This window comes from Phragmites australis, chromosome 1 (assembly GCF_958298935.1).
Source record: "Phragmites australis chromosome 1, lpPhrAust1.1, whole genome shotgun sequence".
In the NCBI taxonomy this organism is placed as follows: Eukaryota; Viridiplantae; Streptophyta; class Magnoliopsida; order Poales; family Poaceae; genus Phragmites; species Phragmites australis.
In genome coordinates, this window is record NC_084921.1 from 54,775,670 (window position 1) to 54,794,467 (window position 18,798).

The window sequence follows — 18,798 nt, forward strand, 5'->3', positions numbered from 1 at the left end:
ATAGTTCAATAAAGAAAGAAAGAAAATACATACATACTACTTCTGAATAAAAGTTGCGATCAAAATCTGGTTAAATTTTGGAGAGAATTCCCTACGTGTCATCAAATAATAATGGAATTTCTTATCTACCATCGAAAAACTTCTGTCACCTGTATGCCACTGTTTGAGTTTTTTGTTCTCTTATTTTTCATTTCCATCGAATGGCTGTGAAATGCCCGTTAAATAAGACTTGGAAAGACACTTTTGCCTTCTTCTCTATCTTGACCTAGGGACCCACCTGTCATCCCTCTCCTTCCTCGGTTCATCATCATCTCCGACGAGTGAAATAATTGCAACAGGAAAAATGGAACCACAAACGCACACGAGTACAGAAAGATAAATCAATTCAAGTCCAGATAGATGTTCATGCGAGTACATAACATGAGAACTGTGACTACTGGGAGCCCCCGTCGGGCGTCGATGTGCCACTTCACCGGCATGTCGAGTTCGTCATTCCGACTATACTAACATCAATTATCAAAATTATATTGGCTCGATGTTAAGGTCATTGATCTTTCACTTATTTGTTTGGATAGGCCTTTTTTTTAAGTAAGCTCTCACTCAGCGCGCCCACCTATGTAGATTGAGCTGGAATTCGGCCCATATAAACATTTCCTTGCTCGAAAAACTCGACAAGATGCGTGTGAAAATGATCCGTGATCGCACGGCTCCGGCTATGGGATAACTGAATGATGATGCAGCTACTCTGACAAAAGAAGAATCAACAACAGATGTAGAAAGCCACTAGGCTACAAACTACCGTTCCAATCGGTTAGCACCCCAGTCCTGAAATTGCACGTATTTGTCAAGACAAACTGCACATCTCTACCCGTACACATACGTAACGAATTAATACGGAGTGGATATACATTTGGAGGAGCAAACAAACTAGCAACTAGTCTTCAAGTTCAAGAATTCGGTGTGTACTGCAGAGGAAGAACAAAATTCCATGCAGGGGCATAGAAATTCCATTTTAGCAGGACAGAGCCTGCACCGCTCATTGCTCAAAAGCCTCAAACACGTACGTGCACCAGGAAAACGGAGGCCGGCCGGACTTTTAGCGTCACGATACCGCTGTGTTTCTGTGGAAAATGGAAGGGGACGACGTGTTAGGCAGGCTGCGCCGGAGAGTGATACACCACACGTACACAACTCGATCTGGTTACGTGGTTACGACGAACGAGTCCAAGGAGCACAACCATGCATGCATGGACGGATGCACCTGGGGACGTGGGAGACGTACCAAACTAGCTACCGGAACCTGTATATATATACATAAGGAGGTGCATGCGCTTCCAGTTGCAGATTGCTTCATAGCATTCGAGAGCAACGCATGAACAGATTAGGAGTGACCAAAACTGTCGTAGCTCTTCCTCTAGAAAAACAAAAGGGTCGTAGCTGAGACAATAATGGCTAGGCAACAAGTTGCTTCCATGCTTGCAGTTGCTCTGATCATCGGAGCATTTGCGTCTATTCCTACAAGTATCGATGATCGATCATTCTCTGTTTCTTCTCTCTGCTTTGCATGCACTGCACGTATTGCGCCCATATAGTTCTTGAATGAATTGTGTGTATTTCTTTTGCAATTTTGTTGCTGTCTTTTTATAATGGACTACCAAAGAAATGGTTTGGCTGATTTTGAACGAAAGCTTTAACTAGGCATGTGCTAGCATTTGCTAGTACCACTTAAGATGCCCTTGTGTATAAGTATAGCTAGCTATATTGCTCACGCTACTAGCGTGGCTTGTCACCATAAGCTTTGATTAATTGTATATTATATAGACATTTTATTTAGGTATTTAATTTTTTTAAGACTATATTTGATTATTAATTATATATTTTTTCTATTCTAACCCCAATTTCAATTATTAATTATTTTATTTTATTTGAACTCTTTATTTAGATATTTTGCTTCACAAATTGTATTAAAATTGAGCTGCTAATTTTCTATAATTTTAATTTCGAATTTATTTATTTACTTATCATATTTGATATGAACTCTTGATTTAGTCTAGACCATTAGATGTCATAATAATGAGTGGTCTAGGTCTTTTTTTTCAAATTAATGTAGTAATTTCGTGATCTTAAGAGCTAACGTGGATACTCTTTTTTACTCTCAAATATTAAGATAATAGATAGATTCTCATGCGTGCACGGCAGAAGAGGAATTTAAGGTTTCATCATTATGCTTCTGCATAATCGCGTACAATAATGCATCCCTTTTAATCTAGTACCTCGTTCCTTTCGTGTTTCATCAAATAAACTAAGCACTTACGTACACCCACATGTCGCTGTAAGATTTGCGTTGCATCTATCCCAAGTTCCCAACACGTACGATTTACGTTTCATGCAAAAGTAACATGTTGGCATGCATCAGCTCGTAGTAGGCTTACAGCTAACGGTGCCCGTATTATAGTAATCTTGTTCTGCCTAACCGCAGGTGTGCAATCCATCGGCGTCTGCTATGGCATACTGGGCAACGACCTCCCGTCGAGTAGCGACGTCGTGCAGCTCTACAGGTCCAAGGGCATCGATGGTATGCGCATATACTCCCCCAACAAGGCGGCCCTCGACGCCCTGCGCGGCTCGGGAATCAGCCTCGTCCTCGACGTCGGCAACGACAAGGTCGGCGAGCTCGCCGCCAGCCCCTCCAACGCGGCGTCGTGGGTGCAGAACAACGTGAGGCCCTACTACCCGGCCGTGAACATCAAGTACATCGCTGTCGGCAACGAGGTCCAGGGCGGCGCTACGCAGAGCATCCTCCCGGCCATGCGGAACCTCAACGGCGCCCTGGCCGCGGCCGGCTTCGGCAGCATCAAAGTGTCCACGTCGGTGAGGTTCGACGCGATCGCCGACTCCTACCCGCCCTCCAACGGCGTGTTCGCGCAGTCCTACATGACGGACATCGCGCGGTACCTGGCGAGCATCGGCGCGCCGCTGCTGGCCAACGTGTACCCCTACTTCGCCTACAGGGACAACCCGCGCGACATCAAGCTCAACTACGCGACCTTCCAGCCGGGCACGACCGTGAGGGACGACGGCAACGGGCTGACCTACACGAACCTCTTCGACGCGATGGTGGACGCCATCTACGCCGCGCTGGAGAAGGCCGGGGCGCCGAACGTCAGGATCGTCGTGTCGGAGAGCGGGTGGCCGTCGGCCGGCGGGTTCGCGGCGAGCGTGGACAACGCACGGACGTACAACCAGGGCCTGATCGACCACGTCGGCCGGGGCACGCCCAAGAGGCCCGGGGCGCTGGAGGCGTACATCTTTGCCATGTTCAACGAGAACCAGAAGACAGGGGATCCAACGGAGAGGAACTTTGGATTGTTCTACCCAAACAAGTCGCCCGTGTACCCGATCCGGTTCTAAGACCTCAGGGACGGATCGATTAATATCTATCAATATATGCACGAAGAAGATGGAAGCTACAGATGCATCTTCGCCTAAATAAGCTGCATGAGGAGCGGTACGAATAAAGTGTAAGTGTGTAACGTGCACGTAGAACTATGTTATGTTGCATGTGTATTCTTCATATAGAATCTCCTCACGGAAAATAATTATATGGGATATGATTTAATATATTTAAGATCTAAATCTAATTTATAACATGACACGGTAATTTATTTTTTTCTTGTTTTATTATGTATGATTTTATTTGTCTTCTTCAAGTTTTATGATAATAAATTATCATATATCACGTCATCAATTAAATCCTAATCCTAAATATATTAGATAATCTCTCATTATTTTCCCCTGATCACGGTTCCTCCTCGTTGGCATGCAATTGGCATTGACTGTCTCTGTGCTGCATCATGTCATGTGTGCACTCGAATAGACTCTGCGTATCACTCCAGACCGACAGTGGTGGAATCCGAGCTCACCCAACGGCACGACAACTTAGAATCTTGCGTTGTTTCGTTTGGTTTCGTACAGCGACATGACGTTTTCACCAGTTGCAACATGGGCCGCCTCTGCGACCGAGGCCTTGGCCCATGGTGTGAAGGTGGCCCTCTAGCCCAACACAATGACGGCAATTCCTGTCGGCCTGGCGAGCGCGACAATTAGCACGATGTCAAGAAGCTTCTTAGCCATCCTTGCAAGTACTCTCTCTCACACACACACACATCTTGCAGTACGATGGATAATTGTTTTCCCTCTCTTTTTTGTTTACGCAAATGGCATGAGCACTGCCCTTCAGTAAGGAAAGCACATCCGGCTACATTAGTAGCCAGCTTGACGAAAAAGAAAAAGATAAAAAAAAGTACAGTGACAACAACTTGTAAACATGCGTCTGTCCTACATTCCCTGCATCTCCGCCTGCCTGTACTGCTGCATCGCTTGCCTCCGCATGCCAATCTCCTCCTTTGTGCGTCAGGCCCTGGCGACCTGCAAATGGTTAAGCATTTCACCCTGAAAAATCTGGCAATTTGGTTCTTTCCAAACGTTCCGCCGGACGTACAGTATGATTCCGGCTTGTCGTCGGCGTTGCTCCTTAGCCGTTCTCGAGCTGTTGGAAACCAGCTGAAACTGCTATGTCTTCCTCCTGTACAGGTATCGGGTCATATGCATGATGCGAATTCAAACTTCTTCTTTCTTTCTTTCTTTCTTCTTCTTCTAAATTCGTTCGTGCAAGCAAATCCTTCTCTTAATTTCCTTGGTTTTCTATCCGTACGTTCGTGCATCCTTGATTAGTTCCTTGCGTTCTTGATTAGATGATCCTAGTACATGTCAATGATCTAGCTAGATTCTGTTATAGGGTTGCAATCTCATTAAGTCCTGTGGTGCTTGATTGCATACCACCTTTGCTGGGCACGTGCGTGCATAATGTTTCGGACGTACAGTATGATTCCAGCTTGTCGTCGGCGTTGCTCCTTAGCCGTTCTCGCCATTAGCTGTTGGAAACCAGCTGAAACTGCTATGTCTTCCTCATATATAGGTATCGGGTCACATGCACGATGCGAATTCAACCTCCTCTTCTTCTTCTTCCGGTCACCTACTCTAGAAAGTTAAATTGCAAGTATATAAGTGTAGAAATATAAATAAGATAGAAAGAGTAAACTCGGTACAATAAATTTTTATCTTTATCACTGGACCACCTGGCGTATTTATTTTTCTTGGAACTTCTCTAATTCAATCAATCTTTGTCCCAGCTTCGGTGACTTCTTTATATATTGCATTCATAAAACCTACTAAAATATATACTTAACAAAAATTTTAGTCTCATTGACTATGTTATCATTAATCACTAAAATCTCATACATGCTCTAAATATGGTCGCTATAAACTCTCCAATGGCATGTTTGCTACACTTGGCTTATAGTGCTATGAAACATACTCTGTAACAAATTCACATAATCCATAGTGCAATACACAGGACATAGTACTGTTATCTCACGAGAGACTTGAACCTGAATAAATGCTTATGTTCTTGAGTCTAGCTTGAAAGTACATCTAGACCCCCTAAGTGGGTTTTAGCTTATTGATGACTAAACGATTAAGGAACTAATATGTTTATCAAAGCTATGCTCAATTGTGAAGACTCACGACGATTGACGCCCCCCGAAAAGAAAAGAGAAGTAATGTGTAGTACTCAATAGGATTTAAATTATTCTATCTTTGAAATTGAGTCTAGGTTAGCCGTACTATTAAGAGGGTTGCAATTGTTAGCTTTCATGGTGTCTCAATGCTCAAGATAACCTTTTAGAACCAATAGTTGAGAGACACATTCACCCACGGACACCGAAAAAAAATTGGCAGTGTGTACTGAGTCCGGAGTCTCTAGTGTTCACCGGATACTCCGGCCCTCAGTGTTTAGGCCGGAGTCTCCGAGAAAGACTCTGCCAGAAGAGCCTCGGTTCCAAATATTTTTAGTTGGTGAATTTTTGGCCGGAGTCTCCGAGGGAGACTCCGCCAGGGTGGCTCGGTTAAGCATTTATTTTTGATAGAAAAAGACTAGAGTCTCTGGTGTTCACCGGATACTCTGGTAGGAAAATGTTTTTGGCCGGAGTCTCCGAGAGAGACTCCGCCAAGGGTCGCTCGGTTAGCATTTAATTTAAAAGACCGGAGTTTCCGGTGTTCACCAGATACTCCGGTATCTGGAGAGGCTGGAGAGTCCAGCATGTCCTCGGACTTTCTCTCCGAGGTAACTAAGTATGGGCCAAAAACTCCGGTGTTCACCGGATACTCTTGGGTAGGTATGCCAGAACAGTAACATCTAGTTTTTTAGGGTGAGCTATATATACCACCACACCCTCTAGCATTTATTGCTTGTTGTTGCTGCTGAGCTCCACTTTCACAAAGCTTCCTAAGAGCATTTAAAAGCCCTCTAAACATCTCTAGTGCCTAGTTTGCGCCAAATTTGAGAGATTGTGTTCGGAGTGAAGTTGAGTCAATTGAGCATTGAGTTCATCATCAAGCATACATTGTGATCATTTCTCTTGGAGCATTGTGCTCCTAGACGGCAAAGCGTCGCCCGTAGAGCATCCAATCATTATGGAGTGTCACGGGAAGTTTGTAATCGACATCGACTTGAGTAAGAAAATCTAGCTTGATCTTTGTAGTCGCTAGAAGAGGATAGGGTTGGAAAAAAATCCGGCTCTTTATGAGCTCCTCAACGGAGACGTAGGCACTTCTTTGTGAGGTGGCCGAACTCCGAGATAATTTCTTGTCTCATCAATTGTGCGAATTTTACTAGTTGTGTAGTTTTGGGATTTTTCCCATATAATTAGTTTTTATGATCATCTTGCTAGTATCTATTGTTATTTAAATATTGTACTGATATTAGACCTAGTATCACCTTTTAAACTTTAGTTGTACCTGCTTAATTTTAGTTGTTCTCGAGATCCTGTATAGACCGAATACTCCGGATAAACCGGAGTATCCGGCATCTGTCTAATCCGCTGTTTAGTTTTAATTTTTCAGAAAAACCTATTCAATCCCGCTCTAGGCAACTTTAAGTACATTCACAGCTCGATATACACCCATTAGAAATGTGAATTAATGCACCAGTCGTCTGATATACTTCGAATTTACTATTAGAGATCATCTTGACAGTTATGAACATCTAACGGTTTAGATTTAACAAAACGCTCATATCAAATACAATTAATAATTAGATAATTTTGAAATTAAAGATAGATAAGATTAGTAGTTCGATCCATATATAGATTGGAAAGCAAAATATCAAAATAAAGAGTTCATGTTCAATCTATCAATCTTTTTGGACGGTATAGACATGTAACTGATTCGGTTACAAAGTTTGACTCGGTACAAAGGTCTATATATTTAAAAAATCCACGTATTTTTTCTAGGGTTCTGCATCGCTTCTTCGTCTCCGGCGACCTGCATTGGTTCTGCAAGGTGGCAGGCAGGCAGACCTTTGCTGTCAGTCCGCCTCCAGAAGCTAGCTACAGATTGTCAAACCTGAAGCACCAACCACTACACTAGCGTGGTCTGTTTTGCCTTAGACCATCTTCAACAAAAACTCTAAAATTCTATCCTCTAAAATACTATTACAGCATCTACTAACATTATTACGGTATCTTCTATTTTTTTTCATCTCTAATAACCACCTTATTTTTTTATCTTTCATTACTCTCCTCCTCCGCTCGGACCCACGTGCATACACTGGCAACAGTGATACGGGAGCCCGTTTTCTCCAGCAAATTTGCCGAAATCCCGCCGGTGCCTGCTTCCTTGTAGACGTCAAAAAGCAAACTTGTCGTCTGTTGGAGCTTCATTCGCGAGCAGGTGAGCGGCAAATGTACAGCAAACAGAATACGACAAAAAAAGGCGTCTCCTCCAACCAGATCGATATCCCCATATGGTATCACTGTTCAGCACGATTTTTCGTTCTTGAGTAGCCGCATCGTCCTCCAACAGACCCCGTATCTAGCGTTACAGTGTTGCAACCGCGATATTGTAGCAGCTGGTTGGAGGCAGAGGAGTTCGCATCATTGTTTCCTAAGTATACATGTGGGCCCGAGAGAGGAAGAGAATAATGGAATATAGGAAATAGATAGTTATTGAAGATTAAAAAAATAGAGAATACTATAATAGTATTATAGATGATAGATTTTTAAGTATCTGTTGAAGATAGCCTTAATATTTGTACAAGTTGCCAAGTCATATGTAACACGTTATTAGTTTCTCCATTAGTTAATCCATGTGTTCCATTGATCAGCCCAAGCAGTGTGTAAACAACCGGAATCATGGCGTGTGATTTCCTTTTTTTAAAAAAAGTTATCATATTCGCTCCAAAAGTTACAAATTTATCATATTAATAAAAAAAATCTAGATCACTTATTGTTATAAACATCTAACCGTCTAGATTAAATTAAAGAATCTATATCAAATACGATTAATAAATAGTTAAATTCGAAATTAAAAATTATGAAAAATTATCAGTTCAATTTCCATACGCTTTGGAAGACAAAATATCTAAATAAAGAGTCCAAATAAAATAAATAATAAATAAAATTAGGGTTATAATAGAAAAAGATAGATCCATATCAAATATAGTCTTAAAAATTAAATTATTATAAAAATTAAATACCTAAATAAAAAATTTATATAAAATAAAATTAATTAAAAGTTATTGTGATAAAATATTATAACGATGCTAGCTATAGTATTAGTGTATGTCAACTTATTAGTTTAATAAAAAATTGATGTGTCACCTGAATTTCATGGGTTTAATGCCATGGCTCTAGTCACGCTAACTGCATCTTAGATCCGTGCATTACTCTCTAGTGTTGATGCAGGACAATAACCATGGTCGGCATTGGGATTTGGGAGGAGAAACGTTACCATGCGGATGGAACAGACGCCTGAGCTCTGGGCGGTAGTCCGAGGAAGTGTGCCAGATGGTTTGCAGTGAACGAGCCGCCGACAGGACAACCGGGTCCGGCTTGCACCGCGGGCACTTGTGGCCAGATTCTCCCGCGCGCGGTCCGTGGATCGGTGAATGTTTGGCCTGTGCCCTTGCGTAACCGGCGTGCGTCGACTTGTTCCAAATCTCAACAGGTTGAAGATCGACTTTCCCCTAACCGATGGTGACTCGATCGGTACAAGCAACAAGGCGGGCCCCCTGTTCCACCCCGTCAAACGGGCCAGGAAGAGAAGGTCAGGTCAACCCGCGCTGGAATTCCACGTGCCGGACAAGGCGCCGCTTTGTATTGTACGTGGTACATGCATCGTCCGGGACCAGCGGCCGCGATCGGCGGAGGACCAGCTCGCGCATGGGGCCTTAAAAGACCATTTTTAAAAGATTCTCTAAAACTCATATATATATATATATATATATATAATATCTTTATATGAGGAGTTTTTATAATAATATTTTGTTTTTAAATCACTCTTATCTCTAATACACTTCTAATTCCTTATTTCATATATTTCCTCTTATGTATCACTGAAGCATGGATTACACCCATAGAGCGAGACGAGGTTGAGGATCTTAAAGGTCCACGTCGCGTACATGAGCTCGATGGCGAACCTGATTATCGGTGGGCACTAGTCGTGCGGGCACACGGGGTCGCCACATGACACCACGTCGGGTGGCGCCGACCGGAGCTTGCCTGTGTATAAGTACCCCAGGAACGCTGGGAAGGCATCGCGCCCCATGTGGCCCCGGGGACGAGCTCCACCATTTTGTACCATAGCCTCCCACTACCAACCCGTCTCCTGTCCCTCTGGCGCTAGCGGCTACATCACCACGCGTGGCCCCTACGCGACTGCGCGCAGCAAAGATGTCGTAGAAGAAGGCACTGCGCGCGGCGAGTATACATCGGTGGATGAGGACGAGCGGCTCGTCGTCGGGCACATCGACGTCCGTGTCGCTGAAGTCAAGGTCCAGGTCAGGGAGTAGCAGCCGCTCGAGGTTCTTACTAAGCCGATTGAGGCTCACCGCCTCCACGTTGCTACAGCTCCCTCCAGCAGCGCCTCCATCACCCCACTCCTCATCGGCAATCAACGACAGGGTCTGTGGCGACCCCGGCGACGGTGGCGCGAGGGAGCAAGGGCGACTTCCGTTGCGACCGAGGGCGGTTAGGTTGGCGTAGAAAGACAAGCGCGGGAGGGAGGCCGAGCGCAGGACGGGAAGATAGGGAGTCGACTCGCCCTCGCTAGAAGTAGAGAGCGAAATAGGATGTATAGAGAGTTCGTAATGATAAAGAGGCAGATATAGAGTTTGTTGGAGAATGATTTTAGCCTATAAACTCCTAAATTTAATTATAGAGAGTCAAATAAAGAGATTTTTGGAGATGCTCTTATTAGGCCTGGCGGGATCACAACCAGAAATGCAATTTTGCATGTTCTTACGTACATACGGATTATCTTGTTCATTCATCTCTTTCAGATACTCATTTATATGTTGATTTTCTCACTTATCTTATAATTTTTTTCTTACGTATCTATTTAATACAAATCTTATATAAATGAACGGTCCTAAACTCCTTATAAAATATGCGTCGATGGGTCAAGTACGCTTGGCTTCGTAGTGGTGTTAAATTGGATAAACTACGGCGGGAAATGGACTTGTCATCCTGTGACATGCCCAACTGGATAGTACAGTGCAAGCTATCGCACATGCGGCCACCGGGACGATCGGCGGAGGTGAACGAGTGGCGTCGATGGGTCAAGTACGCTTGGCTTCGTACTGGTGGAAAATTGGATAAACTACGGCGGGAAGTGGACTTGTCATCCTGTGACATGCCCAACTGGATAGTGCAGTGCAAGCTATCGCGCATGCGGCCACCGGGACGATCGGCGGAGGTGAACGAGTGGCGTCGATGGGTCAACCGGTCAAGTACCCTACGTAGTTGTGGAAAATTGGAAAAACTACGACGGGAAATGGACTTGTCATCGTGTGACATGCCCAACTGGATAGTGCAGTGCTAGCTAGCTGGAAACTTATTGTATAAATAGAGGGTGGATGCCTCGGTAGGTTGTATGCAAAGTGCAGCTTAATTACTATCAGATACAGCTGAAGTACATCTAGCTAGCTAGACACTTCATTCATACTTGTAACTGCAAATAAGTGATCGAAGATGGCAAAGCAGGGTGTTGCTTCAATGCTTGTTGTGGCATTGGTACTTGGAGCATTTGCAGCCATCCCTACAGGTATTTCATGCACTGTAACAGTGTGCAAGTAGATGCTCGATCTACATTGCTGTATCCATATATATAAGCTCCTCTGTATGTATTAGCGTGCCATTCTCTACAGCCAAGCCACCCCCTACAGCTAGTGTATCGATTAAGATGTCTGTTACGGGTCCTACGTACGCAATGCTCACGCTGTATTACGAAGTACAGTTAGATAACAGAAGAATCAACAACAGATGTAGAAAGCCACTAGGCTACAAACTACCGTTCCAATCGGTTAGCACCCCAGGCTTGAAAATGGAAGGGGACGACGTGTTAAGCCGGCTGCGCCGGAGAGTGACACACCACACGTACACAACTCGATCCGGTTACGTGGTTACGACGAACGAGTCCAAGGAGCACAGCCATGCATGCATGAACGGGTGCACCTGGGGATGTGGGAGATGTACCAAACTAGCCACCGGAACCTGTATATATACATAAGGGGGTGCGTGTGCTTGCAGTTGCAGATTGCTTCATAGCATTCGAGAGCAACGCATGCACAGATTAACCAAAACTGTCGTCGCTCTTCCTATAGAAAAACAAAAGGGTCGTAGCTGAGAGAACAATGGCAAGGCAACAAGTTGCTTCCATGCTTGCAGTTGCTCTTATCATCGGAGCATTTGCCTCTGTTCCTACAAGTATCGATGATCGATCATTCTCTGTTTCCTCTCTCTGCTTTGCATGCACTGCACGTATTGCGCCCATATAGTTCTTGAATGAATTGTGTGTATTTCTTTTGCAATTTTGTTGATGTCTTTTTATAATGGACTACCAAAGAAATGGTTTGGCTGATTTTGAACGAAAAATTTAACTAGGCATGTGCTAGCATTTGCTAGTACCACTTAAGATGCCCTTCTGTCTAAGTAGCTAGCTAGATTGCTCACGCTACTAGCGTGGCTTGTCACGATAAGCTTTGATTAATTGTATATTATATAGATTTTTTATTTAGGTATTTGATTTTTTTCTAAGACTATATCTGATTATTAATTATATCTTCTTTTTTCTATTCTAACCCCAATTTCAATTATTAATTATTGTATTTGATTTGGACTTTTTATTAAGATATTTTGCTTCACAAACTATATTAAAATCGAGGTGCTAATTTTCTATAATTTTAATTTCGAATTTATTTATTTATTAATCGTATTTGATATGGACTCTTGTTTAATCTAGACCGTTATATGTTATAATAATGAGTGGTTTAGATTTTTTTTTCAAATTAATACGGTAATTTCGTGGTCTTAAAATTTACTCTCACATATTAAGATAATAGATAGGTTCTCATGCGTGCACGGCAGAAGAGGAATTTTAGGTTTCATTATTATGCTTCTTCATAATCACGGACAATAATGCATGCCTTTTCATTTAGACATGTATCAACATCTAGTACCTCGTTCCTTTCGTGTTTCATCAAATAAACTAAGCACTTACGTACACCCACATGTCGCTGTAAGATTTGCGTTGCATCTATCCCAAGTTCCCAACACGTACGATTTACGTTTCATGCAAAAGTAACATGTTGGCATGCATCAGCTCGTAGTAGGCTTACAGCTAACGGTGCCCATATTGTAATAATCTTGTTCTGCCTAACCGCAGGTGTGCAATCCATCGGCGTCTGCTATGGCATACTGGGCAACGACCTCCCGTCGAGTAGCGACGTCGTGCAGCTCTACAGGTCCAAGGGCATCAATGGTATGCGCATATACTCCCCCAACAAGGCGGCCCTCGACGCCCTGCGCGGCTCGGGAATCAACCTCGTCCTCGACGTCGGCAACGACAAGGTCGGCGAGCTCGCCGCCAGCCCCTCCAACGCGGCGTCGTGGGTGCAGAACAACGTGAGGCCCTACTACCCGGCCGTGAACATCGAGTACATCGCTGTCGGCAACGAGGTCCAGGGCGGCGCTACGCAGAGCATCCTCCCGGCCATGCGGAACCTCAACGGCGCCCTGGCCGCGGCCGGCTTCGGCAGCATCAAAGTGTCCACGTCGGTGAGGTTCGACGCGATCGCCGACTCCTACCCGCCCTCCAACGGCGTGTTCGCGCAGTCCTACATGACGGACATCGCGCGGTACCTGGCGAGCATCGGCGCGCCGCTGCTGGCCAACGTGTACCCCTACTTCGCCTACAGGGACAACCCGCGCGACATCAAGCTCAACTACGCGACCTTCCAGCCGGGCACGACCGTGAGGGACGACGGCAACGGGCTGGCCTACACGAACCTCTTCGACGCGATGGTGGACGCTATCTACGCCGCGCTGGAGAAGGCCGGGGCGCCGAACGTCAGGATCGTCGTGTCGGAGAGCGGGTGGCCGTCGGCCGGCGGGTTCGCGGCGAGCGTGGACAACGCACGGACGTACAACCAGGGCCTGATCGACCACGTCGGCCGGGGCACGCCCAAGAGGCCCGGGGCGCTGGAGGCGTACATCTTTGCCATGTTCAACGAGAACCAGAAGACAGGGGATCCAACGGAGAGGAACTTTGGGTTGTTCTACCCAAACAAGTCGCCCGTGTACCCGATCCGGTTCTAAGACCTCAGGGACGGATCGATTAATATCTATCAATATATGCACGAAGAAGATGGAAGCTACAGATGCATCTTCGCCTAAATAAGCTGCATGAGGAGCGGTACGAATAAATTGTAAGTGTGTAACGTGCACGTATAACTATTTTACGTTGCATGTGTATGCTTCACATAGGACCTTCTCACGGAAAATAATTATATGGGATGTGATCTAATACATTTAAGATCTGAATCTAATTTATGACATGACATGGTAATTTATTTTTTCTTTGTTTTATTATGTATGATTTTATTTGTCTTCGTCAAGTTTTATGGTAATAAATTATCATATGTCACGTCATGAATTAAATCCTAATCCTAAATATATTAGATAATCTCTCCTAAGATTATTTTCCCCTGATCATGGTTCCTCCTCGTTGGCATGCAATTGGCATTGACTGTCTCTGTGCTGCATCATGTCATGTGTGCACTCGAATAGACTGGGCATATCATTCCGAGCTCACCCAACTGCACGACAACTTGGATAGAATCTTGCGTTGTTTCGTTTGGTTTCGTACTGCGACATGACGTTTTCACCAGTTGCAACATGGCCGCCTCTGCGACCGAGGCCTTGGCCCATGGTGTGAAGGTGGCCCTCTAGCCCAACACAATGACGGCAATTCCTGTCGGCCTGGCGAGCGCGACAATTAGCACGATGTCAAGAAGCTTCTTAGCCATCCTTGCAAGTACTCTCTCTCAACACACACACACATCTTGCAGTACGATGGATAATTGTTTTCCCTCTCTTTTTTGTTTACGCAAATGGCATGAGCACTGCCCTTCAGTAAGGAAAGCACATCCGGCTACATTAGTAGCCAGCTTGACGAAAAAGAAAAAGATAAAAAAAGCACAGTGACAACAACTTGTAAACATGCGTCTGTCCTACATTCCCTGCATCTCCGCCTGCCTGTACTGCTGCATCGCTTGCCTCCGCATGCCAATCTCCTCCTTTGTGCGTCAGGCCCTGGCGACCTGCAAATGGTTAAGCATTTCACCCTGAAAAATCTGGCAATTTGGTTCTTTCCAAACGTTCCACCGGATGTACAGTATGATTCCGGCTTGTCGTCCGCGTTGCTCCTTAGCCGTTCTCGAGCTGTCGGAAACCAGCTGAAACTGCTATGTCTTCCTCCTGTATAGGTATCGGGTCATATGCATGATGCGAATTCAAACTTCTTTCTTTCTTTCTTTCTTTCTTCTTCTTCTAAATTCGTTCGTGCAAGCAAATCCTTCTCTTAATTTCCTTGGTTGGTTTCCTATCCGTACGTTCGTGCATCCTTGATTAGTTCCCTGCGTTCTTGATTAGATGATCCTAGTACATGTCCATGATCTAGCTAGATTCTGTTATAGGGTTGCAATCTCATTAAGTCCTGTGGTGCTTGATTGATATCACCTTTTCTGGGCACGTGCGTACATAATGTAGGGTATGGTTACTCATTTCGATCATAAATACATATCGTTTAGATAGGAGGTGTATTATTTTTAATATATAGTTTTAATTATTATTTTTATTAGAATATATTTATAAAATTCATTAAATTTGTGATATTATAAAATTATTTTTAAAATAAACCTACATGTATAATTTTCAGATTTTCAAACTAAATATTTTGAAAGCTATGGTTAATCAAAGTTTTAAAAAATTGACCAAACATTCTCCAAATGACAAGTAGTTATTATTGGATGGGGTAATTTAATTGGCTGGTGAATCGTTTTCTTTGAGGAAACTGGTGAGATGTAGTTTAAATGATTTCGTCATGCATGGCCAATTTTGTTGCCTTCATGAGGAAAATAAGTTTGTTTAATGTTGGCATTGCCTTCCGTTTGCATTGATCGATCCATGTTGTTTCTAAGCAATCGAGCCCCGGAGTTAGCAGCCACACTGCTTGCTGTCGTCTGTCGAGATTGACCCTTTTTTTTGGGAACGGTTTTTTTCCCCTTTTGAAGGTGAGGTGGACAATGCAAGTCGGACGTGAGAAGAGGACTTACTAACATCCAGTTGCGGACGTTGGAACAGAAGCGTTAACTCGTTTCAGAATGTCGGCGAGACACTTGAACTTGGATATAGTTCATTTTTACTGTGGTCAACCTTAGTAGGGTAAATACAATAGTGTCGTCTTAAAGACCGTAATATGTTTTTTTTTCATTAAGGAGATCCACACTCCTCAGCCACACAAGTGCTCGACATCGACTCTGGGGGTGGATGCCGGGGAAAGACCATCATATGTATTGACATCTAATCTACGACATGTTGTTTTTTATTGTCTTATGGTAATTTCATAGCTCTTTAGTTTGTGCATGGACCAAATAATTATTGTGAATTACATAGCTACGACAACTCGTATAAGTATAAAAGTAGTCTCATAGTTCTAAATTTTAGCTTATGAAACTGTTGTTTAGCGAGATGACCTCTTAATCGTCGCGAGGTATGATCCACGTGAAATTCAAAAGGCCACATGTGGAGAACCAAAATTTCCTCGGATCCGATGGCAATTAATGTTTCTCTCCCACGTTTCTCTCTCTTTGGGCGTTTAACCTCCTCTCGGAAGGTGGTTTACTGATTCAGTCGCTAAAGTGGGTTGCGTTGATGACCACTCCTTGAGCAAACTTGTGATTGTATGGGGCCCAAGTGGTGCAACTAGACCCGACCCTGACCACGACCACATGACGTGCAGTGACCACGGATTCCAGCCACGAACTACTCAGTCCACTATATCCACGAGGAAACTGGGAGGCTACTGTCAGTATAATACATAAGGAAGGAGATGCCCCACGAGGCAGGCCTAACACCACAAAATGTCAGCTGGCAATAGGTGTTGTTAAGACCGCGGCCTCATCGCACGATCAACCACTTGGTCACATGACAAGTACTCACATAACCAGTCAAATCTCATTTAATACTATCCACCCGAGTATTCCCCTTCCCTATACACTCTCTTTCGGCGAAGCATGTTCGTAGGGCAACGTGATGTTGCAGTGTCCCATCCATAGCATTAAATGTTACAGGATAGCCTGACGAGTGAGCATGATGACGCTCGTTGATGGTATATGGCGTGCAGGACTACCAGAGAGGGATGAGCGTGCTTGCCCATCGTCATGATGAGCTAGGAATAGCTAGACTTCGTCAGGCATATGTCTGTCACCTGTTTTGACACGGTTTGTTTGTATGAACATCTTTTTTCCAGGTATATAAAGGGGTGAAGACACAGTGTAAGGATCAATGACGTTCTAAGAGGGGTGATAAATTATGACACTTAAAACAATTCGGCTCTACAAACTTCATGTGATAAACTTATATTAATTTTCAATCTAAATGTGCTCTAGATTTATCTAATGTGTCTACTCTACCATTCAAAAGGTTTGGAACCTACTCTAGAAAGTTAAATTGCAAGTATATAAGTGCAAAAATGTAAATAAGGTAGAAAGAGCAAACTCGGTACAAGAAATTTTTATCCTATGATATCTATAGTATGAATGTCACTCCTAGTCCATGTTGGAGCTCCACCAAGGATATGTTTCTACTCATCAAGACTATTTCGGTCACGACTCTTGAGTCACCAAGACACAATGGCAAGGCTCATACCAAGCCTCTCTTCCAGTCACTTAACGTCGTCTTCACTTTGGAGCTTGAGCCGCCAAAGTAAGGGTCTTTGCGTCCATGTACAAGCTTCTTGCCACCGTTCTACATCAAGTTAAAGGGTCAACAAGTATGAGTCACCAAGGCTCACTGTGCGGACAAAGTCACCAAGACTTCAAAGTACCGGCTGACCACTTGGTACACTCTAGGATCACTCCTTGATCCACTCTCTAGACAGCAGTACCTAGCAACAACTCTCTCCAAGCATATTAGTACTAATCACTCTCTAATATTATGCTTAATTGCATTGTATAATCACTCTAAGTAATTTGATGACTTAGATATCTTTAAAGTGTCTATGAGCTTCCCCTTGATAGTCACATCTTCAAATGATCAAGTGAATAGGTATTTATAGCCTTAAACCCACGGATTAGCCTTTGCCCCAACAGCTCAACTTAACTATATATAAGCTGGATGATCCCATGTAAACAATATTGTACTCACTGCATCAACCGGCGTGTATATTCTTCAAAAACTAGTCATTAGATATCCACTCAAACCCAGTGTGAACACCGGATGTTCCGGTGTGTTCACCAGTTCTATCGCCGGACCATCCGGTGTGTACACTTGAGCTGACCAAGTCACTTCTTCTCTGCACAAAATGCTTCGGCATAGCCAATCTTCAGCGTCGGACCATCCAGCATGTACAATCACGCCAAACAACCGTTGAAGCCTTCTCTGCAAGAAATACTCCAGCGTGTAGAACTTTAGAGCGCAGGACAATCCGGCGTGTAGCATCTTTAAATCTTTCCTCAGGAAATACTCCGTCGGGCACCTTCTTCATACGCCAGACCTTCCAGCGTGTACAAGTGTCATGAGTTAAAACACTCTGACGTGTACAACACCTTTATCACCAGTCCACCGGGCGTATTCATTTTTCTTGGAACTTCGCTAATTCAATCAATTTTTGCCCTAGCTTTGGTGACTTCTTTATGTATTCATAAAATCTACTAAAATATATACTTAACAAACATTTTAGTCTCATTGACTATGTTATTATTAATCACTAAAATCTCATACATGCTCTAAATATGGTCGCTACAAACTCTCCAATAGCATGTTTGCTACACTTGGCTTGTAGTGCTACGAAACATACTCTGTAACAAGTTCACACAATCTATAATACAATACACAGGACGTAGTACTGTTATCCCACGAGAGATTTAAACCTGAATAAATGCTTATATTCTTGAGTCCAACTCGATATACACCCATTAGAAATGTGAATCAATGCACCAGTCGTCCGATATACTTCGAATTTACTATTAGAGATCATCTTGACAGTTATGAATATCTAACAGTTTAGATTTAACAAAGAGTCCATATCAAATACAATTAATAATTAGATAATTTCGAAATTAAAGATACATAAGATTAGTAGTTCAATCTGTATATAGATTAGAAAGCAAAATGCAAA

General features: G+C 43.6%; 2 protein-coding genes across 3 annotated transcripts; both read left to right on the top strand.

Annotated features, from left to right (window-relative positions):
• Window positions 1–1,354: 1,354 nt before the first annotated feature.
• LOC133928555 (glucan endo-1,3-beta-glucosidase GII-like) lies at window positions 1,355–3,594 on the top strand. The gene is made up of 2 exons (XM_062374954.1): window positions 1,355–1,521; window positions 2,480–3,594. The coding sequence occupies exons 1-2, from the start codon at window positions 1,449–1,451 to the stop codon at window positions 3,409–3,411; spliced, it is 1,005 nt and encodes a 334-aa protein (XP_062230938.1). The 5' UTR covers window positions 1,355–1,448; the 3' UTR covers window positions 3,412–3,594.
• A 7,413-nt stretch (window positions 3,595–11,007) lies between these two features.
• On the top strand, window positions 11,008–13,927 carry LOC133928543 (glucan endo-1,3-beta-glucosidase GII-like). Of its 2 annotated transcripts, none has more exons than XM_062374935.1 (2): window positions 11,008–11,163; window positions 12,784–13,919. In XM_062374935.1, the coding sequence occupies exons 1-2, from the start codon at window positions 11,091–11,093 to the stop codon at window positions 13,713–13,715; spliced, it is 1,005 nt and encodes a 334-aa protein (XP_062230919.1). In that variant the 5' UTR covers window positions 11,008–11,090; the 3' UTR covers window positions 13,716–13,919. The 2 variants fall into 2 exon arrangements, with proteins under 2 accessions (XP_062230919.1, XP_062230928.1); XM_062374944.1 differs by lacking the exon at window positions 11,008–11,163 and adding an exon at window positions 11,697–11,825 and having other exon boundaries at window positions 12,784–13,927.
• The last annotated feature ends 4,871 nt before the right edge of the window (window positions 13,928–18,798 follow it).